At 42.2% G+C, this 25,945-nt stretch overlaps 1 protein-coding gene across 17 annotated transcripts in view; it reads left to right on the forward strand.

Moving 5' to 3' along the window:
- The window catches only part of TBL1Y (transducin beta like 1 Y-linked), a 225,090-nt gene that overhangs the window by 164,615 nt on the left and 34,530 nt on the right, over positions 1-25,945 (forward strand). For 15 of the 17 annotated variants that reach the window (XM_077989713.1, XM_077989715.1, XM_077989710.1 and 12 more), the window contains 5 exon segments: positions 17,990-18,230; positions 24,028-24,160; positions 24,543-24,684; positions 25,352-25,415; positions 25,525-25,622. In XM_077989713.1, coding sequence (XP_077845839.1) covers positions 17,990-18,230; positions 24,028-24,160; positions 24,543-24,684; positions 25,352-25,415; positions 25,525-25,622 — 678 coding nt within the window. 17 annotated transcript variants of the gene reach the window in all.

The raw sequence follows: 25,945 nt of genomic DNA on the forward strand, positions 1-25,945 counted from the left end.
CATTCCACAGCAGGGGAGCCCAAGCCCAAGCATTCGGGCTCAAGGATCCCATTACAGAATTTTTCAGAGTTTAAATACTCTCTAGAGGATACCATTGGTTCCTTGGTGTACACTGTATGTAAATGGAGAGGATGAAGTAAAGTTACAAAGTCGCTTACTCGGCATACGCTTTATGGAGAGGATATTTCCTGTCATAACTGATGTGCAAATCGACCTTATGTTCCCTGCCTCATTCCCCACTAAGAGATGTGATCCTCATAAATATTTATGGGAGGCAGAGGGACCAATGGTCTTTTTTCTGTAACTGCTTCATGCTGGCTTGGGGCATAGTCCCTACCTATTGGGGATCATGGAACTCTCCACCCTGCCGTATCTAGTGGAGGCAGGATAGCTCCTTGATGGCCAGGGTTGGTGTCTTCACCTGGAAGTGACGGGAGCAGTTGTTGCATGATTATCTGAAGCTTGATGGTCTCCAGGAGAGAGGAAATGCATTTGGTTAAAAGATTGAATGGGAACTTCAGCAGGTGGATACTTACACTGTCAGGAATGTTATAGAGATTTGCAGGAGGAAAGCAAAACCTGGCTTGTGGTGTGTTCTAGGATCTGCGTTTCCTTAAAGTCTTAGCATAAATGACTGCATTTTGCTTTGGTTTTGTCTGTTGGGGTTTATTGCATGAGCTTAGTCCAAAACAATGATCTCCCAGAATTTTGTTTTAAAATTTGCCTTTTTTGATCAGGTTCTCACTTAGGTAAGAGTGTGACCAAAACGTAGGACCTTACTTCTACTCTGAGTTACAGTCATTTTGGGTTACTGGTCTCAGCATGTCATTCATAGGTTACACTTTCCTCAGGGTCGCACATTACTTTCAGCTCTTGTCATTCCACTTGAAAAGTGACCATTTGATGTTCTAGAGATGGCTGCAGGAAAGCATTTAAAACCCTCGAGAGAGTATAGCACACTAGGGAGACTATTATTATGATTATTGGGAGGATAATACCAAGAGTTTGGAGTATGTTCTTTACATAAAGTCCCCATAAGCCAAACCTTCTAAAATCACATAGATCAAAGAATGAGTTAAATAGTCAGTTCATTTTCTAAGCAGTCCGTTCATCATTCACCTACCCCTGAATCTCTGTAATATTTATTTGATGTATTTCTCCATAGGCCTCAAGTGTCAGCAGCTGTACAGGTACTTATCTGTTCAGCCAATTCTATTATTTAGCATAACTTTCACAAGAGAATTTAAAGTCTCTTGTATAACTGTGCCATAGAATGTGCCACAGAGCCTATTATAGGAACTAGATTTTTAGTCATTGCCTGTTTTACTTTAAACCACTGAAAAAGGACCTAACAAATGATTCCCTTCTAGAAGAGTGAAGGCCTCCTAGCAGTGTTCTCTTTAAGCCATGATGTGCATTAAGAGAAGTGAACCAGTGTTTTGTTTTTGACTGATTACTAGGCAACGTATGTATCATTGAAGTTTCTTACCTGCATTAGGCCTTTATCCTTTATCTATCAAAGAATAAACTTATCCATATATAAGGCTGGCTACAAACTCTTTCAAAAATAAATGTAAGTGCACATAAGAGACCCCTTTTCCACTCCTGTTGTTCACAGAGGTATAAGCAAAAGAAAATATTCAAAGATAAGAGTTTCTTGACAGTAGAAGTCTTAATCTGTGAACTTGGGAAAAGCTGTTCACATCAAGGATACCATCTTCTTCTTGTGACAAATTTCCCTGTTAGTTTTACCTTAAGAGTTCCAATGGGTGTACAGTTCCAGAGCATGGAGGGACCCTTCTCAGTTGTAAGACCATAAGCCCAAAGCCCCAGGTCCCTAACACAACAGTGTAGAAGTGTTCTTTAAGTGTACTTTAAGTTCTAGGGTGTTCTTTAAGTGTACTCTTAGTTTTGCATGTGCAAAACGTACATTGTAGTGTGGATGGCAAAAACAGTCTTTCTTTGATGGTCTCAGAAGATCCAAACCATAAAAAGCTTTCTTTACCTGCTGAAAATACACTGTAGCATAATAATTTGCTGTTGTAACATCAGCCCAATTGCATGGGAAAACTTTTATTCAACCAGAACATGCACTGAAAATAATAATTGAATGAAATCCCTTTATAAAATGGCCCACAAGCTGACCAAATGTACCTGAAGAATTTGTAAGTTACCACACCAATGTATTCAATTTGGGTTATTTTATCTTTTCCATGCTGAGTCATGGCATGCAGAACTTTTAGTAATAAGAACTTTAAGGACTCAGGAAGGACAAGGTGGCCATCCTCTTGGTTCTTCATGAGTCCATGCCTAATTAACATTAGATGTGTCCTCTTGAATACCAGTTGTTTTTCCAAATTAGGTGCATAGCACTGATTTATGATAACCTGGGTTATCATAGGTAATGCAACTGAGACTGTGGCATTTATTCAAATTGTGTATTTAAAAAATTTCAGTATCAGCTGCTTTAACATGAAAATCTGACAAAGTATTTTCCTGATATTTGATTAATTTTTTTATTTTTTTAATTTTTTGAAACAGAGTCTTGCTCTGTCACCCAGGCTGGAGTGCAGTGGCACGCTCTCAGCTCACTGCAAGCTCCGCCTCCCGAGTTCACGTCATTCTCCTGCCTCAGCCTCCTGAGTAGCAGGGACTACAGGTGTCCACCACCACACCCGGCTAGTTTTTTGTGTTTTTAGTAGAGTCGAGGTTTCACCATGTTAGCCAGGATGGTTTTGACCTCCTGACCTCATGATCTGCCTGTCTCAGCCTCCCAAAGTGCTGAGATTACAGGTGTGAGCCACTGCTCCCAGCCGATATTTGATAAATTTTTTGTTTTACTTCAGTTAGCTGCTTTATACAAGGAAATCTGGGTATTTCTGTGGTTTACAACAACAGCATAATAAACATACTTAGACATTAAAATTTTAGAAACCCAGTACAATTTTGGAACATATGTTAGTGTTATTCACAAAAGTATAATGTAAAAAAGACTGAACATCATGTTTGCAATCCCATGTACCTAACATGTCAAATAATCCCAGTTATCTCTTTTCTGGATGTTTTCAGGGGCCCTCTGATCCATCCAAAAAGCCGTGCATTAGGAAAGACATTGAAACTGAAGTTAGATTTTTGAATTCAGATTACCATAAATTATGTATTTTGCCAGAATTATGACTCAGAAATTTTAAAGAAGTTCTTATGTTCTTAACACACCTTACATGTAAAACTGTTTCTGGTAGTCTTAATCGCATGTTGCAATGTTGATTCTTAGCAATTTAATTTTAACATAAAACCTGTTAAGTTATATTAATTATGTACTAGGTGTTGATAAGGTCTGATTGTTTCCAGCATAGCTAGGGGTGTGGCCAACTCTACATGTCCCCAGGACTTACCTAGCTGGAAAGCAGACAAGTTAAACAATTCTCAAAAGCGAAAGAAGCAGCTTATAACCTTAAAGCATTCAGCAAACCTAATATTTGGACATAATTTACACCACATATTTATTTACATTTTGAAGAGAATTATATTTTACCAATAACTTTTAAAATCATCTTTATTTCCCAAAGATTACTCAAGTCATATGAATTAAATAAAATGCACTGCACTTTTTTTTTTTTAATCATACTTTAAGTTCTAGGGAACATGTGCACAATGTGCAAGTTTGTGACATACGTATACATGTGCCATGGTAGTGTGCTGGACCTATTAACTCGTCATTTACATTAGGTATTTCTCTTAATGCTATCTGTCCCCTAACCCCCCATCCCCACGACAGGCCCTGGTGTGTGATGTTCCCCGCCCTGTGTCTAAGTGTTCTTGTTGTTTAAGTCCCACTTATGACTAAGAACATGTGGTATTTGGTTTTCTGTCCTTGGGATAGTTTGCTCAGAATGATGGTTTCCAGCTTCATCCGTGTCCCTACAGATGACATGAACTCATCCTTTTTTATGGCTGCATAGTATTCCACAGTGTATAATTTGCCACATTTTCTTAATCCATTGTATCATTGATTGACATATGGGTTGGTTCCAGGTCTTTGCTCTTGTGAATAGTGCCACAATAAATATATGTTTGCATGTGTCTTTATAGCAGCATGATTTATAATTCTCTGGGAATATATCCAGTAATGGGATGGCTGGGTCAAATGGTATTTCTAGTTCTAGATCCTTGAGGAATTGCCACACTGTCTTCCATGATGGTTGAACTAGTTTACAGTCCCACCAACAGTGTAAAAGTGTTCCTATTTCTCCACATCCTCTCCAGCACCTGTTGTTTCCTGACTTTTTAATGATTGCCATTCTAACTGGTGTGAGATAGTATCTCATTGTGGTTTTGATTTGCATTTCTCTGATGACGAGTGATGATGAGTATTTTTTCATGTGTCTGTTGGCTGCATAAATGTCTTCTTTTGAAAAGTGTCTGTTCATATCCTTTGACCATTTTTTGATGGGGTTGTTTCATTTTTTCTTGTAAATTTGTTTAAGTTCTTTGTAGATTCTGCATATTAGCCCTTTGTCAGATGGCTGGATTGCAAAAATTTTCTCCCATTCTGTAAGTTGCCTGTTCACTCTGATGGTAGTTTCTTTTGCTATGCAGAAACTCTTTAGTTTAATTAGACCCCATTTGTCTATTTTGGCTTTTGTTGACATTTCTTTTGGTGTTTTAGTCATGAAGTCCTTGCCCAAGGCATTGCACTTTTTAACTTTTCTGACAAAATATTTGATTTAAGCTTTTATTATTATTAAACCAATTAATTAAACTTTTTTATTAATTAAAACTTCCAGAGGAGATAAACAGTGACTATTACCTTTTATTTAACCAGTTAATCCTGCCTGTAATCCCAGCTACTCAGGAGGCTGAGGCAGGAGAATTACTTGAACCCCGGAGGCAGAGGTTGCAGTTAGTTGAGATCACACCATTGCACTGAGCCTGGGCAAAAAGCATGAGACTCTGTCTCAAACAAAATAAAATAAAAATAAAAAAGAATATTCCCAAATAGTTTCAAAATTTTGGAGAAATTAGGCAGAGAGAAAAACATGTAACTTACATTCCATTGTTGAGAGTATTCTCAACCCACTTAAAGTAGCAGGAAGCCTAAAATCCAAAAAGTTAGTTTAAGGATTGAAAGCTGGTGTGCTCCATTAATTTCTGCAGGCCCAATAAAGGTAGCTTGGAAATTCAAGGTAAATGGAACAAATGATGACTTGCCAGAAATGCATAGAAAATAAAATATTCACATAACCAAAAAAAAAAAAGCTTTCCACTAGGAACTAAAAAATATAATGGAGAGAGAGATATATATATACACGTACATATACACATACACTCAAGCAAAGCCAGTGAATAGACAGCAAGTGAATGAAAACTAGAAGCAAAAACAAACAGGAAACCAAACCTAAATGTTCCTACTCAATTTACCCTGGAGACTACAGTGTTATCTAGGCTTTTAAAAAACCCATATATTGAATATTTTATTCCTGACACACAATTTAATATCTTTAAGTTCACTAATATTATGCATCCTGTGCAACTGATAAATTCACTTTAATTACGTGACCAGTAATCAAGACTGAAAGGTTTAATTATGAAAGTATTAATTAACCAAATGTCTCTAAGAATGTCTTAAAGATTATTTGATTGTTTAAACCTTTTCCAGCCAGGCGTGGTGGCTCTTACCTGTAATCCCAACACTGGGGGTGGCTGAGGCAGGTGGATCACCTGAGGTCAGGAGTTCTAACCTGGCCAACATGGTTAAACTCTGTCTCTGCTAAAATGCAAAAAATTAGCTGGGCAGGGTGGCAGGCACCTGTAATCCTAGCTATTTTCAAGCAGAAAAATTGGTGGAACCTGGCAGGCAGAAGTTGCAGTGAGCCAAGATTGCGCCATTGCACACCAGCCTGGACAAGAAGAGCGAAATTGCATCTCAAAAAAACCCCAAAATACCCAACCTTTTCCACATTTTTCTGCCTTACTTAATGATTACTTACTACATTGTTTCATAAGTAACCTTTTCAAATCTGTAATTTGAACTTAACTTTTAGATAACTTCTGAATTAGACAAAACGATTATTTTTTCTACCAGTAACATAACCCTTTCTGGCACGTTTTGTATACAGAATTACATGTTAATTAGAGTTTTTATCCTTAGTAACCTAAAACTTTAGTGAAACCCTAAAAAGCAAGAAATCCTGAACTATCACCTATGAGCATTTATGGATAAGAACAGTTCCACATTTTATGACCCTATCTTAACTGGAAATGACTCAGATATTAAAGGAACATCAATAATAACTTTAAGATTTTAATGTACATTAAAAGTTTACCTAAAACAATTATCCTATTCACTGTACATAATTTTTATTAAACAAGGGAGATGTGAGACATTAATCAACATATGTAAAATGAACATTGGTTTGGTCCACAAAGGCAGGATGACACCTTGAAGCAGGGAGAGGGCTTGGGTCTTCCAGGTCACAGGTTGCAAAGACAACATAAAATTTGGACAAAATGTATGCTGACAATTCTGAAGGCATTTCTCTTTTTATTCCACCAATAATTTTAAAGCTAGTTACACTTGTAAGTCACATGAACTTAAAAATTGACTAGACTTAATTTATGAGTTTTCTTTTACTTACAAATCAATTTGGTAAACACTACATATAACAATGAGTGCACATACAAATAAAGACATCTAGATATGGATACACACACATAAACAAAGATCCAATCCCTTAGAACCTTGGCCATGAGATAGCAATAGAAGCTTGCTGGTTTTTCTTTGCCCCAATAGATGTTTGTAATGCTTGTTCCCCAGTGCCATAAAGAAACAACACTTAAACATAAATTTGATTTCCTCAGTAAGGCCCATTTTTTAACTTTTTGCAGAAAGGGTACATTTGCCAGCAGTTTTGCCACGAGAGTACACTGAACAAAGGAAACAGGGTCATTTATCACCTGATGCGTCCACCTTACTGCCGTGTCTGGTTTCCACTGCCTGGAATGGGACCTCACATTCTGTATTTGACCTGATTGGCTAGCAACTTAGAACTTTTTAAAAGAGGCAAAGGTAGAGGAGAACAAAGGAAGGAGGAAGTAACTAGTGGAATGTTGAGAAAGGTAAAAACACTTTTAAGTAGGGAAGAGGAACAGACTATGACCTAATGCTTGCTTGGACCAGTATAAGCATGCCAGGAAAAATATTTAGGCTAAACTGTGTGAGCTAAGAACATAAAGTACATTGATTTCTTTATCACAGCTAGCAGATAGTTAAGAACAATGTTAGCGCATGTCTTTGAATAAATTTTGCTTCTAAGAGAAGTTACTATTTATTCCTAGTTAGATGGGGAGGAGAGTGTTTGAAGAGGAGCCTCTACTTTACTTTTAACATAGATAATCCAGTGAAGGCTGTGCACCAAAATTTCTGGTAAAGCAGTCTCTGTGGCAGTTTGATTTTTAAAGTCCAAACCTCCCAGATTCCAAAGAGCACTGGGTCCAAAGAATACCAAAGGAGGCATCACATGTTAACCAGGCCCCCTGCTTACAACAGCAGCACAAAAGCCTTGATACATGCAACGCCATCCTGCTTTCTCACTTGACACCAAAATTCAGATTCTGAATTATTTTCTAAACAAGCAGCATTGCAACTGTGAGAGAAAATTCTAAGGAGGGCTTATGACTAGACCTTAGAACCTCTGCCAAGAGTGTCCCCTTTGGACAGGTTAAGGTCTGCAGGATATCCTGCAGTGTCTTCGTGTGGGGCCCAGTCTTAAGAGTGTGAGATTTCTCTGACCTTAGGTGGGTACCAGTGCCACTTTGTTTGCTTTCCCTCCAGAGCCTACTATGAGCATTCCTTTGGTACCTAGGTGTAATCCACACCTTTTAACATCCTTATTACACTTTCCCATGCTTGCCATTCCATGAACTTTAATGATAGGAACTGAAGATTGGGTGGGTTTATTTTGTCCTTAGCCAGTTGAATAGGGGAAGAAAAGAATTTAGCATAAGAAAAGAAGGTTTAAGTCACCAGAAACACATGTGAGTTCTCTCTGAGCCATGCGGAAGGTAGGGATCAGGGACCACACCCAGAAAATATTTTTTTAAAAAAGTCCATCTCCCTTCTGGGCAGGGCAGTTATAACTTCCCTTTCGTTCTGCGGGTCACTATCAGGGAGTGACCCCAGCCAGTTGCCCTCAATCTTCAAGGAGCTACTAGGAAACAGCCACTGAAAGACCAAAAAGGAAAGAGGGGGAAGAAAACAAAAAAGACCCTGGTTTCTTAAGCAAATCAGCAGTGACAGTCAGGCTTCTTCACATGGAAACCCTTTAGTTTCACTGGCAGAGCCAGAAACCTGCATTTGCTTCCATGTTTAGGCACTGCTGCCCAAGGGTTCAGAGTTGGAAGGGAAAAGAGAGAGAGAAATATTCTCCTGTATGGAGCAGAAAGGAAAAGGAGAAACATAAATCCCAAACTTTGGGGCTACCTTCTCCTGGCGTTTCTCCTGGCTGGCTCACCAAAATATATTATTGATGGAGTGTGTCCAGGTTCTTGGCATCTTGAAGAAAAAATTGGATAAGATGCACAAACAAAGCAAGGAAGGAATGAAGGGATTTATTGAAAATGAAATTACACTCCACAGTTTGGGAGAGGCCCTGAGAGCATAAGGTCTGAAGGCCCCCATTACAGAATTTTTGACAGTTTAAATACCCCCTAGAGGATTCCATTGGTGTACACCCTGTGTTAATGGAGAGGATGAAGTAAAGTTACAAAGTCATTTACTTGGTATACACCCTATGGAGAGGAAATTTCTTGTCATAGCTGAAGTGTCAATCAACCTTATGTTCTCTGCATGCACACCCTATTTTCCTACCTCTCTAGGAGGACACATGCTTGAGGCCAGCAAGATCTCAGGTCTCAGGGTGCTGTGACTCCATTTTCCTCTGCTCATTGCCTTCTGCCTATCCTCTATTGAGAAGCCTTCATAGCTTCCTTTCCTTGGCACTCCAGATTCCAGCACTCTGAGGGCCAATGAAACACCATCCCATTTGTCACAATGGTTTCTAGTCATTAAAAAAATGTGTCAGGCCAGGGGAGGTGACTCATATTTATAATCCCTACACTTTAGGAGGCCAAGGTGGGAGGATTGCTTCAGGCCAGGAGTTTGAGGTTGCAGTGAGCTGTGATCATGCCACTGCACAGCAACTTGGGTGACAGAGCAAGACCCTGCCTCTAAAGAAAGAGAGAGAGAAAGAGAGAGAGAGAGACAGTGTGCTCTTGGAGTTTAAAAACAGGACGTGTTTTTACTGTCTTGGACAGTTACGGCATTTTGTGATGTGCTTTTTCATTTGAGTGAGCACATATGAAGGAGGAGGGGGATATGAAAGTGTCTTGACCAGTCACCATTGTCCACTCCATGGTCAGAATCAGGGGCCAAGGTTGCCTGAAGAGGTGATGCTGCTAGTTGTTTATATAGGTTGTATTGCTTCCCTTATTTCAAATAGTGTCTTGTAATCAGAAATCATCTGGGGTGATGTTTTGCTTAGTTCTTAAGCTGAAATACGAGCCTTTCAATTTTTCCTCGTTTCCGAGGTTGTTCAACTTTAGGATGTATAAAAACATCTTTGCGTATGCACCAGACACTACCCCAAGGCATATTGAGTTTCATGTGATTTGAATATTTGGCATGCTTCACAAGGAAAGAACTTCCTCCTGTATTTTTAAATGTGTGTGGAAAGTTTTTTCCAGTAGATGGAAATCAGAGAATCAAAGAATGTTAAAAAAAAAAAAAATGAATCAGAACAAAATAATGTTGTTAATTGTGTCAGGACTCTAGTTAGTCTAACCCTGAACCCAATTAGTCATTTCAAGTAGCAGCAGGTGCCTATTTTATTAAATCTCATGGACAGATGGACTTCCAATCCAGGCCTCAATGGTGTGGGCATCTCATTTGGGCTCTGCTTCTGAAGCATTAGCCTCCTGTATTAATGGATGGTCATTTGCAGAGATTTTGCACACTCACGATAGCACCTGGACAGGGCTTCTCCACTGCAGCACTCCACTGCAGCACTCAGTATTCTCCACGGCAGCACTCAGGACTGGTTGAGTCTCTGTAGTGGGGCTGTCCTGGGCACTGTAGGTGTTCAGCAGCATCCCCGGGCTCCACCCACCAGGTTCCAGAAGCATTCCTCCTCTCTTAGTTGTGACAACCAAAAGTGTCTCCAGACATTGCCTAATATCTCCTAAGGAGGCACAGTCACCCTCCATTGAGAATCACTGCATCAGGGATACCACAGTTTGTCAAGAATAAATGGCCTTTTTGTCCAGAATGCTGCAACTGGGTTTGACACCCAAAAAAGTGGTCACACGTGGTTCTTAACAACAGTTGCCATGTTCCCTGCCCCTTGCCCACCATGGAATTGTTCACCCCAGGTTCCTGGGCTCCAGGTTGTTATGTATAAAGTTTCAGTGCCACAAAAGAAATAACACTCAAATTTAAAATTTTCTTTTTAATTCTCAGAAAGACAACTTACTTCTATAGAAGGGTGTACCCTTACACCCAAATTACATCCAAATTACAGATGGAGTAATGGTGAGTGCACACCCGACAAGGAAGGGGAAGGGGTTTTTATCCCTGACTCATGTGGCCCCTCCTGCTGTGTGGTTCCTCTATTAGCTAGGGTTAGACCACAGAGGCGAGAATGACAGGTAAGTGATTTGGCGGGGAAAATGATTATGACAGAGCAGGTAATCAGAATGAGTCAGGGTGGAGCAGGTGATTGAAATGAGTCAGGATAGAGCAGGTAATTGAAAAAGATTGCTTTATGAGGAAGTTAAGTTTAAAAGTAGAAGGTAAAGAATTGAACCTACTGACATGTTGATTCTTTGAAAAGAAATTTAGAACTCACGTCTAACAACCCCTCCCCTTGTATTTCCTTACAGCTTTTTCTTCTCTGACTTTTTCTTTAAACATGTCTTGGCTTAGTTGTTTTGCTTAATTTTCCAAAAGAAGAAGCTTCTCTGGGTAAGGTGGAGGATAGTTAAGGGAGGTTTTAGTAAGTGCTGTTTCTGTGAGCCTCTGCACCAACCCATGGATGCATGGTATGACACAACACCTGACAAGAATAAGTACACCCATTTCAGCTGTGAGGGAATTGCCGTAAGAATTGAGGCTATTACTCCTTTTTTTTTTTTTTTTTTTTTTTTGAGACGGAGTCTCACTCTGTCGCCCAGGCTGGAATGCAGTGGCCGGATCTCAGCTCACTGCAAGCTCCGCCTCCCGGGTTTACGCCATTCTCCTGCCTCAGCCTCCCGAGTAGCTGGGATTACAGGCGCCCGCCACCTCGCCCGGCTAGTTTTTTGTATTTTTTAGTAGAGACGGGGTTTCACCGGGTTAGCCAGGATGGTCTCGATCTCCTGACCTCGTGATCCGCCCGTCTCGGCCTCCCAAAGTGCTGGGATTACAGGCTTGAGCCACCGTGCCCGGCCTAATGCCTTTGTTATACTTCCATCAGGGGTAGTGTTGTTTGAGATGAAGGTGCAACATTGAGTTTTAATCATGATGCAAACTCCTCTTTCTGTTAATACCATGTCGAAGGCTATTCTATTTTCCCAAGCCATCTGGCACATAGCCCCAAATTGCTCAGCTAATCATTTAACAGTATCTCTAGCATAGTTAATAAATCACTGTTGGTTGTAGTAGAGGTAGTATATCCAGTTTTCATTTTTATTAATTGTCACTTACCAAAATGTTGACTCAAATCCTGCAGCTATTTGATTTTGGGCTTTAAATTGACTGGTATTCCTTGTGGGACTCTAATTGTGTCTAAATATACGTGAGAGTTGAAGGATGCATAAGGGTGTTCTCTCACTTTACAATGTCTTATTTTTCCTTCCTCTGGTTGATGAAATGCCAGGGTGAAAGGGATAGCCAGCTGGACTAAAGCACAAGTGCCATTCCAGTTACTCAGCAGAGTATCCAGTAAAGGTCCACCACAATACCACCACACATAAAAGTCCACCACAATACCACCATGCATCTACTTGGGTATGAACAAGGGCTGACTGATTGGTAAGCTCTTGAAAATTCTTAAGCTCACTGCATCCCTTCAGGTCTCCAAGGAACAATAAGTTTTCTCCCTGTTTGAGAGACATGAAGTAACTTAGTGTTGGGAGATGGAGGCTGGATGGCCCTTGGGGGCTGACCCACAGGGTGCCAAACTTCAGGATATAGCAGAGACTGACCTTGGTGTGACTTGTTACCCCAGGCTGTAGAATCCTGGAAAAGAGCTACTATACAGCCCATGCCTGGTCGACTGAAGGACCATCCTAGTGGAAAGGGGACAGTCTGGGCCCCTGGCCTGCCGTGCACACAAGCATAACATCTGCTTTCTTTTAATGTGTGGACGGAATATTTGATCCATTCCAACCAGACACTTGCATCTTGACATCCTGTCTTAATTGTCAAAGTTTGTTTTAAGTCTTTAAATTTTATGATAGCCATCTTGGTCTTGTCATTAGATGGAGGAGGAACAATTCTTCCATTGTGAGAGGTTTTGGAAGAAGGCTTAGAAGAAGGTACAGGCGGTGGGGGATCAAAGAAATGCATTTCAAAGAATCTAACAGGGTTTGTCCTTGAAATCACAGCCCGTATACCATAAAACCAACTTAAAGAAGGGAACAGGCTTAGGAATGGGGAAGAACTTTGAGGGTTTGAGATAGTAACCTGTATAGAATTACACTGGTTTACCTGCCAGTTAGCAGGGAGTGCTGTCCCTCTAGTAAAATGCATGTATGGTTTTTAGGAAATTACAAAAACCAGTTGGGGCAGTCCATTCTTGCTCTTTAGCGGTCCACAGAATATTGGACCAACTATGGCATAAAGGCTCTGCACTGGGGAGCAAGACCCCTGGTTGACACTGGAGTCTTTATGAAAATCTCCCTGGATTAAATGGTCCTAGTTTACTAATGCCTAGTCTGAGGAGAGTCAGGAGGGACGTAGGTACTTTCCTGAAGTAGAGAGCTGTCTTTGACTTGGCAAATCCCCAAGGGCATAACAAGGCAAGCATTAAATGCAGTGGTTTGAGGTGAAATTGACTAGGTTGTGTTAATAACTAGATGGTCAGCAATAGAGCAAGGAAAGAAGAAAGAGAAATAGAATAGATGAAAAGAGTTAAATTTTTCTTAGCTTTAGTTTGGTAGAGTTTTCCCCTGGGACTATCGCTTACGACTCTGGAGGGGGTGGTGCTGTCTTGGTGGTGATGAGTCCCTCCCCCTTGCGCTGTATGAACTCGGTGGTTAGCAGCACAAGGTAGGGTCCTTCCTAGGCTGGCTCGTGTTTCCTTTCTTGTCACCCTTTGATGAGAAGGTGATCCTCAGGCTGATGCTGGTTTACCGGAAATTCTAGGAGTGGTACCTGTGCTAAAAGACTTTAGTTTTCAGGGAAAGGAAAGTGGAAGATAAACCAAGTATGTAATTTTGAAGAAACTGACCTTTTGTTTTAAATCTGGGGACATCAGCAGTGGGCTTTGTAGTCCCTGGTGCCATCTTATTGAGAAATTTCCTTTAGCACCTATTTTTACTCGTTTTTAGACCAAAGAAAGCAAGCACCATATTTGACAGTGCTTCCTGTATGATTTTTATACCAGATAAGCTAAATTTCACCTTTATATTAGTGTGTTATTAATGTTAAACTTAGTTTTAATAAGACCTTGTAGGCATATTCAATTTTTAATGTCTGACCATAAGGTAAGATTTTTATAGAGTCTTTTTAACCCTTCATAATTTTTCTTAAAGAGCAGGTTGATGCTTTAAGAAAAACCTGTTGTGCTTTTATTTTAATGTCCATTTCACAGAAACACTGGATGACACCCCTTTAACTTTATCCAATATCTTTACACACATAATTTTCTGTACAATTAACGTTTCAAAACTTTTAAACCTTTAAAACAAAATATGTATTTTTTAACCTTTCAATGTAGGTAAAAATCCACATTCTTGTGCATCCTTATAATCCTTTTACAAAGGTATATTTTACTTTCCTTATATACTTTGCACATAAACTGCTTCTTCTATAGTTTCACATTTAGGAGGCCTAATTGCTTTTAAATTATATAACATTTCCTGCATAAATTCCCTTTTATAACTTTTTCCCCCCACAATTTTCACAGACAATTGTTTGACATGCCTCAACTTTCTGACTTGTTGCAAACATCCCTTTCTTTAAACAACCAGTTAAAATTTATTTTAGGACAAGAATTTGCTATATAACATTCCATTTTACATGAATTCTCCCATTCTCCCCCCACCCTTTTTTTTTTTTTTTTTTTTCCCTCTCTCAAAGATGATAACCATTCTTTTCCAAAGCGAACTTTCCTCATGTCTGTGGACTAGACTGCCCCAGGTCACAAGATTAGAAGTTAGCATAATACATGTTACACTGCTAACTTTTAGCAAAATTTACTTTCATTGAAAACCTTGTAAGCTTGCGATTTCAATTATCCTTTGCTATTAATAAGAGATTTAGTCCAAATTAACTTAGAATTGGCATAGATGGTTTCTTCCTAGTTCTGTAACTACTTTAAGGCTTGCCTGAGTGCAAACAGCTCATGTTTGAGGGGACCTATTAGGCAGTTTTCCTAACTCTGCTTCTACAAGAGTTACATGGCCGGGCGCAGTGGCTCAAGCCTGTAATCCCAGCACTTTGGGAGGCTGAGACAGGCGGATCATGAGGTCAGAAGATTGAGACCATCCTGACGAACACGGTGAAACCCCATCTCTACTAAAAAAATACAAAAAACTAGCCAGGTGAGGTGGTGGGTGCCTGTAGTGCCAGCTACTCAGGAGGCTGAGGCAGGAGAATGGCGTAAACCCGGGAGGTGGAGCTTGCAGTGAGCTGAGATCTGGCCGCTGCACTCCAGCCTGGGCCACAGAGCGAGACTCCGTCTCAAAAAAAAAAAAAAAGTTTCCTTATCACTTAGTGAATACTTTTTCCGTCTATCATCTATAGATGATATATGGGAGGAACCATCTATTATCCTGACTTTGAAGGGAGTTCCTCCTAGGTCTGGTTGGACCTTTCTATGGTAATTAATTAAGATTTAGATAACCTGTTAGGAAACCTGCTGGGTTAAAGGAATTATCAGTGGTTAATGTTAAATGATCTTTTTCTAACAGAATAGCCCCATACTTTAAGATTTTTGAGTTAGTAAGCTACCTTTTGCTTTTTTTTTTTTTTTTTTTTTTTGAACTTAGGATAGTTCTGAACTGGTAAGGTGTGCTCACAATGAGGTTTCCTCTAAAAGTTATTTTTCTACCTTCTTGTATTAGCAAAGCACTGTGCCACTACAGATTGAATGCATTTGGGCCATTCGGGGTTTACTGGGTTAAGGATTTTTGATTAGGAAAGCTATGGGTTTTCAGTGGCCTGAGTGCTTTTGGGCTATGCCCTTGTTTATACTGACAACAAAATCGGGTTAGAGTGTTACAGGGTCACAGAGAATACCTTCAATTATCAATTACCGGTTTTAAATTTACCCTGACTTTTAAAAGTATAGGGTTCACTGTTTTCTCTTTACTACTTCTATCTGTCTCTTTCTCTCTTTGACTTTTTGTCTCTCTTTCTCTCTCTTTGACTCCCTCTTTCTCTCTCTGTCTCTCTCTCTCTCTTTCTGTGTTTGCTGTTCTTTCCGTGCCTCTACCAGCTGCTTATGCTGCTGTTCTCCCCCTCCTCCTTCCTCTAGGGGAGGGACGGGGGGGAATGGAGCTACTCTTTCTCCCCTGAAAGGAGAATGCCCAAGATGGATATTAACTGGACCCAAATGTATAACTGAGGTTCTAAGAATTGTTCAATTTGGTCTGCCACTCCGTAAGGCTCATCTAGTAGCAGTTTAAGCTCCTTTTTAAAATTCTGAACTTCTGAACTTATTAGGGAAGCATTTACGAAGGCAGTGCCCCCTGCTCCTTGTGATACCTCTTTCAAAGGGAAGAGGGTCCAAGCTGACCTCTTAGGTACGGAGGGAAATGGAAAATTCTGAATATCTTTTTTACATTGTTCTACCTTATGCTGGAGTCATTTTAGAAGGGGTATTTAGGTTGGGAGAGAACAGTGTGGTGGGATGGTAATTCCCAAGAGTCAGGGTTATAAAGAGGAGGGCTAACATGAGTAGAGGGGGAATTTGGAATGGGATCTGAGGAGGCAGTGGCTGTGTGAGGGGAAAGATTGGGGACACTGAATGGGAGAACATAGACTAGGGGATCCCATGCGCTGGAATCTTTAGGCATGAGAGCCGGCTCCTCTGACTTTCATTTTGAGGTGCCAGATTAGGTTCTTCCCTACTTGTTGTTAAGGGAAACAGGAGGGCAAGTCCTTGCCTCCAACAAAGGGCATAGCCTGCTTCTTGAAACACAATGGACTTTTAGCTTTAACATATCAGATTAGAAACTGACACATTACATCCTTGTTTGACTCAGACTTTGGCCAGAAAATTAAGGCATTGAGGATGGGTCACTGAGTCCAAATAAAAGAGCCATGTTTTATCATTTGTTGCTTTTTCTATGTTTAGTTCTTTCATCATCTTTTCAGTGTTTTAGCATGAGACCTAGGGAGCTATCTGGGGGGGATATCTTTGTTACCATCTTTATCTTTCTTGCTCCCTGTCTTGCTTGGGGTATTTCCCATCTTGATGGTTTTGGGGTCAGGTTTAAGGTTCAATGTCCATTACTGGAAAATTCTCACTTTTTGGGGTGAGGCTCAATTTCCACCACTGGAAATTTCTTGCCTTTTGGGGTGAGGCTCAGTTTCCTCCACTGGAAATTTCTTGGGTTTGGGGTGAGGCTCAGTTTCCCCACTGGAAATTTCTTGCGTTTTGGGCAGAGGCTTAGTTTCCCCACTGGAAATGTCTTGCGTTTTCTACTACTGGAGATGTGTGTGAGGTTCAGTCTGCCACAGTGGGGATGTCTCACCTCTTTTTAACCTCTAAGCCACCCTGACCAAGGAGTACTTCACTGAACCTCCTGTGGCTTCCTTATCGTGGTCCCCACCACCAAAGAAATACTTCGCTGGCTCCCCAGCTTTTCCTTCCCTGGTCTGTGCACAGAGTCATCACCACAGAATGTGAGGATCCTTTAAGCTAGGTTGCTGTCCAGTTTTTTATTTTTTATTTTTCCCCTGTTGCTAAGAGCTCGGGTTATTCCTCACACTGGGTGGGTTCTGATTTTTCACCCCTGAGGACAAGTGGCGGGGTGTGCCTTCTCACAAGAGAGAACCAGAGACAGTCCCTGGTGGGGAATGTAATCCTGGACGAGCCCCCAAATTGTTATATATAAAGTTTCAGTGCCACAAAGGAAATAGCATTCGAATATAAAATATTCTTTTTAATTCTCAGCAAGGCAAGTTACTTCCATAGAAGGGTGAGCCCTTACAGATGGAGCAATGGTGAGCGCACACTTGGACAAGGGAGGGGAAGGGGTTCTTATCCCTGACGCACGTGGCCCCTCCTGCTGTGTCATTCCCCTATTGGCTAGGGTTAGACCACACAGGCTAAACTAACTCCAATTGGTTAATTTCAAGAGAGTGACGGGGTGAGTGGTTTGGCAGGAAAAATGGTTATGGCAGAGCAGGTAAGCGGAATGAGTCAGAGTGGAGTAGGTAATCAGAATGAGTCAGGGTGGAGCAGGTAACCAGAATGAGTCAGGGTGGAGTAGGTAATTGTAATGAGTTCGGGTGGAGCAGGTAATTGAAAAAGGTTGCTTTATGAGGAAGTTAAGTTTAAAAGTGAAGGTAAAGAATTGAATATACTGACATTGATTCTTTGAAAAAAAATTTAGAACTTATAGCTAACAGGGTCTATGCTGCTTCCCCCTCACCCCTGGCTGCTGGGAGCCAGCTATTTACGCTCCACGTCCCTGTATCTCTCCTGCCCAGAGAGTAGAGACCATTCCCAGAGCCCTCACCCGTGTGAATTGATGGCTGTTGCTTGGCTTGCTTCCCCAGGATGGAACAGTGTTCGACAGCCGCCCTATAGAGTCCCTGTCCCTGATAGATGCTGTGATTCCTGATGTGGTGCAGATGCGGCAGCAGGCGTTTGGGGAGAAGCTCACTCAGCAGCAAGCAAGTGCAGCAGCCACAGAGGCATCAGCAATGGCAAAGGTGGCAACTGTAACCCCAGCTACTGTTTCCCAGCAAAATCCTCCAAAGAACCAAGAGGCCATAGTGAATGGAGCACATGCAATCAGTGAGTGCGCGGGCTCTGGAGGTTTGGTGGGCCTCTCTGGGTTCATTGTTTTCTTTTAAATCTGGGCCAATGCAAATGCCTTCTTAAAAACCTACCTGCCATAAATTTCTTAGTAGCTGCTTTTTATTGTTTGCTTTTGATCTAGCCAGAAGAGCTTCCTGTTCGAGTTTTCCATCACAACCCTTCAACCTGATTTTCTTTATTTTCATCTTCAATGTCAGGAAATTGTGTGCACTGCCAATCTGAGAACTCTGCTATAACACATGGTTATTGCCCATCATAAAAAACTGTTTAATTCATGGACACATTTAGTCTCAGCCTCCAGCACTCCATGTTGAGTGTTTTTGGCCAAATTGTGGTATAATCATTGAGCTCAGTGTTCCTGCTGAGGGCATTGGGCCCCAAAAAACTGAGCATGAGCTTATTTGGCCTTTGCAAAAGCCCAGGACATCATTCCCTATTAGGTGATTGCCAGCGAGTACATGGCAAGTCAGTCAGTGAGTCTGAATTTCTACCCAGAGAACCTGCTCCACTTGGAAATACTACTGCTCTATAACCCTGTAGAGAAGCCGCTTCAGCATGCATGTAAGTTCAGAGCATGCATATGTTGCATGCATGGTGCACTTGTGGGTGAGGGTGTGTGTGTACACATGTGTGCCCCAGTGAACAAATTCTTAAAGTGCCTCTCTGACTGGAGAATCAGATCTAGCATTTAATGAAAGCTCTCCTAGACTATTAATATCTCTTCTATTGAACAGTGTGACATAAAAGCTGTCTGTTTGGGTAAAATGAAAAGATCTTCTGGTTTTTTATTTATAAGGTCCATGATTGTGGGGTACGAAAAGGAGAGTAAGAGAATACTCAGCTTGTATTTACAGGTCATTTATTAACTATCCAGTGACATGGGGCACAACCCTCAGATTTTCAAAATTAAGAAAATGGCTGTAGTTGTTTTCATAATAGATATGGTTGTTTGACTGCATCCCAACCCAAATCTCACCTTGAATTGGCTGCATCCCCACCCAAATTTCTAGTTCCCATGTGTCAAGGGCACGACCAGGTGTAGATGATTGAATCATGGGGGGCAGCTCCCCCCTACTATTCTTGTAGTAGTGAAAAAGTCTCATGAGATCTGAAAGTTTTATAAATGAGAGTTCCCCTGCACAAGCTCTCTTGCCTGCCACCATGTAAGGCATACCTTTGCTCATTCTTTGCCTTCCGCCATGACTATGACTCCCCAGCCATGTAGAACCATGAGTCCATTAAACGTCTTTCCTTTATAAATTACTCAGTCTTGGCTATGTTTTTATTAGCAGTGTGAGAATGGACCAATACAACAGTCTTACATCACAGAAAGTAATTTGTATTCATGAACTTTCTGAAGTTGATGTCTATTAAGGAAGAAAGTTTTAATACAGCGAGGCAGCCTGTCCTCTCCATCATTGTTAAGTCTGAGGCCAGACCTGATGTTCAGTTTTATTCTGCACCAATTTTTAAAAAAACTTAAGAAACTCCAGTATGGAGTCCATGTTAACCCTGGCTGTGGACAGAGTAGAGACACATACATGTCTTCAACCAAGTTGGCCAGTTGCAGGCAGATGGCTTTTGTTTCGTTAGGACCTGCATGTAGTTCTTCACACTGACAGGGATATCACCTGGGGCCCACCACTGGCACTCCTCCTCCAATGGACACCTTCCTGCATGATAGGCCTTCTGCTCTATTTCCTGGGCCTAGGGCTACCTGTAGTGTTTCTACTGTTCCCTTGGCAGAGTGCCCTTGTATTGCAGCAAGGCAACCTGTGCTGTCTACCACTGTCGTGTCTCAGCAGTCTGAGGCCAGACCTGAAGTCCAGTTTTACTTTAATCCTCAAGAACTCTTGTTGTTGTTGTTGTTGTTGAGATAGAGTCTTACTCTGTCACCCAGGCTGCAATGCAGTGGTGTGATCTCTGCTCACTGCAGCCTCCGCCTTTCAGGATTGAGTGATTCTCCTGCTTCAACTTCCCTGAGTAGCGGGGGCTACAGGCACGCACCACCACACCCAGCTAATTGTGTATTTTTAGTAGAGACAGGGTTTCACCATTTTGGTCAGGCTGGTCTTGAACTCCTGACCTCAGGTGATATGCCTGCCTCGGCCTCCCAAACTGCTGAAATTACTGGTGTCAGCCACCTTGCCCAGCTAATAACTGTTGTTTTGGCCAGATGTGGTGGCTCTTGCCTATAATCCCAGCACTTTGGCTCTTGCCAAAGGAGGAGGACTGATTGAATCTAGGAGTTCAAGAGCAGACTGGGCAAGAGAGCAAGACCTCGACTTTACAGAAAATACAGAAATCAGCCAGGTGGGGTGGCACATGCATGTAGTCACAGCTACTCAGGAGGCTGAGCAAGGAGGATCACTTAAGCTCAGGAGGTGGAGGCTACAGTGAACTGAGTTAGCACCACTGCACTCCAGCCTGTCCAACAGAGCAAGACACTGTCTCAAAAAATTAAAAGTAAAAAGAACTGTTTTTTTCCTGCTGCTTGTGAGAAAAGTGGCCACTTTACAGGATGGTTTTCCTGACTGTGGCATTTAAGGTTGTCTCCATCATAAATGAACCTACCCAGGAGCCCAAAACTATTACCCTATGGCACTCCCAGGGCTGGCTTCTTCAATTTGAAGGCCTGGTGGTTCTGCTTGGACTGAGAATTATGATATGGGACAGGAGCTGTGGCTCATGCATGTAATCGCACAGCTTTGGGAGGCTCAAGTACAAAAAATTTTTAAAATTACCTGGGTGTAGCAGCATATGTCTGTAGTCCCAACTACTCAGGAGGCTTACGCAGGAGGATTACTTTAGCTGGGGAGGTTAAGGCTGGAGTGAGCCTTCAAGGCATGACACTGCACTGTAGCCTGGGCAACAGAGCACAGACCCTGTCTCTAAAAAGAAAATTTTCAAAGGACTGTTATGAAAGTGGCTCCAGTAAGAAAACAGCACTTGAACCCATGGACTAGGGGTTTGAAGACAGGGGACATTTGGAAAGAATGATGGCATTTACCAGTGGGAACTTCCTACATGCACAAATGATGCCACGGAAACATACATTCTAATGAAATGTCTTGTTTTATCAAAAATGCAGGAAACTTCCAGCTGGTACTGGTCATCCCCAGCCACCCTTGTACACATGGTTATTAGATGGTATTTGTCTGATTCCTGTAGACGAGGAGGTGTGATTTGTGAGCCTCTGTAGAAACCACTGTACGTAAGATCAAAGAAAGGCAGTGTTCAGTTGAGCATTCCTGGTCAGTTTATAGACCAGTGTCCACTCAGCCTTCTTAGCGGCAGCCCCTCAGAGATGCTTGGCATCCTATGAAGGCAGGTATTGGAATTTTAATTTCTTTTTTAGCAGTTGAATAGTCATAGCATAAAAATTGCTCAGACATGCTGCACCTTCTATCAGCTAACTCTCAGAAAAACTATTTAAAAGTAGAGCAGACCAGGTGCAGTGGCTCATGCCTGTAATCCCAGCACTTTGGGAGGCCGAGGCGGGCAGATCACCTGAGGTTGGGAGTTCGAGACCAGCCTGAGCAACATGGAGAAACCGCGTCTCTACTAAAAATACAAAAACCAGCTGGGTGTGGTGTTGCATACCTGTAATCCCAGCTACTCAGGAGGCTGAGGCAGGAGAATCGCTTAAACCCGGGAGGTGGAGGTTGCAATGAGCTGAGATCGTGCCATTGCACTCCAGCCTGGGCAGCAAGATCGAAACTCCATGTCAAAAAAAAAAAACAACTAGAGCCGAGACAAAGGAGGCCCTGTTTCTGGGATCCATGCTTGGAATCCACAGTGCTGAGACATAAATGTGCCCTGCCCAGAACATGAGCCGTCCCACTGACCCCTGCTCCAGATGGGCTGCTTACCTGGTCTATACCTCCAGAGGTCAACTCCCAACTATAGGCATTGGAAAAGTGCTCACTGCTTCTGCCTGCAACCTTCTCTCTAGACTATGTCAGTGCACTAAGCGAGAGCACTAAATCAGTGCACTAAACTGAGAGCCTGGCTTTGTTTCCCCTGTGCATGTGGCCAGTCCTGACTAGTCCACCCTGGCTGAAATTCTAGAATATCCACCATGACCACCTTATGAGACCTTGCACCCTGTGTGTGAGCCACAGCCTGGCCTATTGAGGCAGGAGTTTTTGAAGACTGCATTTTGATAAGAGTGCAGCCTCTGACAGCTGTGCCCGCCCTGAGTTCAGGACGCCAACTACTGCATAGCTACCTAGTACACCAATTGCCCTCTTGTCATTGCCCTGGACAATTATATGGGGAAAGATATTTTTCCTCTCTTCCTGCCAGGTGCCACCTTCAGAGCATGAAGGAGTCACCAACACTGAAGAGTTTCACTGTTATATAACATTTTTTTTTATTACGGTTCTTGAGCCAAGCAGAATGGCAAGAGATTTTTTTATTTTTTCAATGTAGAAAATACCCCTTCCTCAGTGGGAGGTAACCAACCTAAGATCACATTGCATCTTCCCGAGTTTTCAGTCAAAATGCCTTGATGAAGACATAACAAAGCATGATTAATTCCTTGCCATATCGGAAAACTGTTAACCATTGCTAATTGTTTGATCATCAGGCTATATTGCTGCTTTCTCATGAACATAAACTGGGGGTAGCAAACTCTCTGTACAGGGACAGACAGTAAATGTCTCAGGCTTTGAGGGTCATGCAGTCTGTCACAGCTGCTGAATTCTGTCATAGTACAAAAGCAGCTGTGAGAGTCATCTCAGGCTGCCTTAACAAAAGGCTACAGACCAGGCAGTTTAAGAATTTGCTGTCATGATTTTGGAGGCTGGAGGTCTGAGATCAAGGTGAAGGCGGGGATGGTTCCTTTCTCAGGGCTCTCTCCTTGGCTTATGGATGATGTCTTCTCCCTATGTCTGCACGTGGTCATACCTCTGTGGGTGTCTGTATCCTAATCCTCTCTTTTCATGAGAATAGCAGTTGCATTGCATTTGGGTTGACTGTAGTGACCTCATTTTACTCTACTTAACCTTTTTGAAGGCCCTATCTCCAAATATAGCTTTATTCTAAGGTCCTAGAAATTAGGGCTTCAAGATACAAATTGCTTCAAGATATAAATTTTACAGAGACACAATTTAACTCTTAACAGTATCCACAGGCAATATCACAACATGCAGAGTGACTATGTGCCAGTCACACTTTATTTATGCAAAAGCAGCTGGTGGCTAGATTTTGTCCATGAGCTAAAATTTGCTGGCCTCACTTACAAAGAGTAACTAATTGTTTTGGGGAGGCGGTTTAGAGACAGGGTCTTGCTCTATCTCCTAGGCTGAGTTCCATGGCATAATTATACCTCACTGTAGCCTCTAACTCCTGGGCTCAATCAGTCCTCCCATGTCAGCCTCCTGAGTAGCTGGGGCTACAGGCCTATGCCACTGTGCCTGGGTAATCTTGCAATTTTTTTGTAGAAATGTGGTCCCGCAAAATTGCCTGTGTTGGTGTTGAACTCCTGGCCTCAAGCAGTTTACCATCGTTGACTTTCCAAAGCATTGGGATTATGGGTGTGAGCTACCACACCTGGTCAAATTCTCTGTTTTTATTTCTCAATGAGGTTTAGAGACTGTGAAATTATAAAGAAACCTGATATATTTGCTAAATTGCACAAAAGCCACAATTTAGACTCGTTAGAGGTAGTGTTACTTAGTAACAAGGTGTTTCTGGAAACAAAAGTGCCCTTTAAATGCATTCCTCTTTTATTGGTAAGCCACATGTCTCTTTGTGTTTCCTATGACAGATAATCATTCAAAGCCAATGGAAATAGACGGGGATGTTGAAATTCCACCCAACAAAGCCACAGTCCTTCGGGGCCACGAGTCCGAGGTGTTCATTTGTGCCTGGAACCCTGTCAGTGATTTGCTAGCTTCTGGGTAAGGAAGTCAGGATGGGGATGCTCTGGGGTCAGGGAGATGCAAGCTGCTTGCCTTTCCCAGAGTTCTGCCTTAAGGAACATGCACTACCCTTCTTACCCCAGTGTGGGCAGACCAAGGAATGGGCGGCTCTTTCAACCACTGCTGTACGTGTCTCGTATTGTGAAGAAGCCTTAGTTCCAAGTCATTTTCTCGGTGGGGTGAAGTTAGGCAGTTAAATTTACCAAATGCAAAGATGACAAGGAGGGAAACAGGGATCCACTGGTATGAAAAAGACAGAAGAGCACATGCCGACGATATTACCTGGCTAGAGAGTAAGTGGCAGTGAGTTCTCATCCCATTTGAACCAAATGCCAGAGGCTCCTGTGTTTTTATTCTGCAGATCAGGAGACTCAACTGCAAGGATATGGAACCTGAATGAGAATGGCAGCAGGGCCTCCACCCAGCTCGTGTTACGGCACTGTATACGAGAAGGGGGCCACGATGTCCCGAGTAACAAAGATGTCACCTCACTGGACTGGAACGTAAGCATCTTCCACCCTCTGGGCACTTTGAAATCAGTAAAATCTGCCAGCCAGGCATGGGCTGCAGTGATGGAACGTGTGCAGACTTAAGAGGCAGGTGGTTCCATGTACTCAGGCCCAACTTGGGGGGCTAGCCATAGAGGTGGTCTTGGCTTCTAAGAGCTCTTAATAAGGCCATGTCAGGCAGACAGTGAGCTGGTTGTTTGGTAGCCATATCTTTGCATTGTGAACGTGTGTTAGCAAAATGAGCCTGTGGTCTCATGGTGGGGAAATAGGCTGGGAGCTACAAGGTAGTTCTCCTGGAGAGACATGAGGTGCTTGGGATTTCAGCAACAGGTGTTATATGCATTGACACGTGGGATGCCCACAGTTACTGCTTTTTATTTTCTGCAAAGTCTTATGATAACTTTCATCATGGTGTTTTTAGTTCTGTCACTCGATAGAGAACACAAAGTGGTGAATGGTTTCATTGTGTTTTCATTGCTCCTCCGTCTCCTTGGTCTTCATGCCGCATTTTTGATTTAAGAGCAGTGTGCGCTAACACTGCATGGCACTGACTATTGCCTGAAGAACTTTCTGGACTTGGGATCCTGAGAGAGGCTGAGCTTCTTCAGTGCTCCCACTCCTAAGCTGTTTTTGTGGGTTTGTGTCTCTTTCTGGCCCTCAGAGTGATGGAACACTATTGGCGACGGGTTCATATGATGGTTTTGCAAGAATATGGACAGAAAACGGTAAGTCCTGCACCCCTCGTGCAGGGGTCAGGTAAGAGGAGCTGCCATATATAACCCTTGAGTGAACAGACCATGGCAACAAAATCAACATGTTTGTTTTTACTAACAGGTAACTTGGCCAGCACCTTAGGCCAACATAAAGGACCCATCTTTGCTTTGAAATGGAATAAAAAGGGGAATTACATTTTGAGTGCTGGTGTAGACAAAGTGAGTATTAGCTTAAAATATGCCCCTTTATCTATAGGTGTTTGTTTATTTACTTGCTTTTCTTTTTCTTTTTTGGGGGATTGGGAATGGGGGAACATGGTCACTCTGTCACCCAGGCTGGAGTGCAGTGGCACCATCTCAGCTCAATGCAGCCTCTGCCTCAGCAGGGTTCAAGCAATCCTCCTGCCTCAGCCTCCTGAGTAGCTGGGATTACAGGCACCTGCCACCATGCTCAGCAAATTTTTGTATTTTCAGTAGAAACAGGATTTTGCCATATTGGGCAGGCTGGTCTTGAAACTCCTAGGCTCAAGTGACTCTCCTGC

The sequence above is a fragment of the Macaca mulatta genome, chromosome Y (assembly GCF_049350105.2).
Source record: "Macaca mulatta isolate MMU2019108-1 chromosome Y, T2T-MMU8v2.0, whole genome shotgun sequence".
NCBI lineage: Eukaryota > Metazoa > Chordata > Mammalia > Primates > Cercopithecidae > Macaca > Macaca mulatta.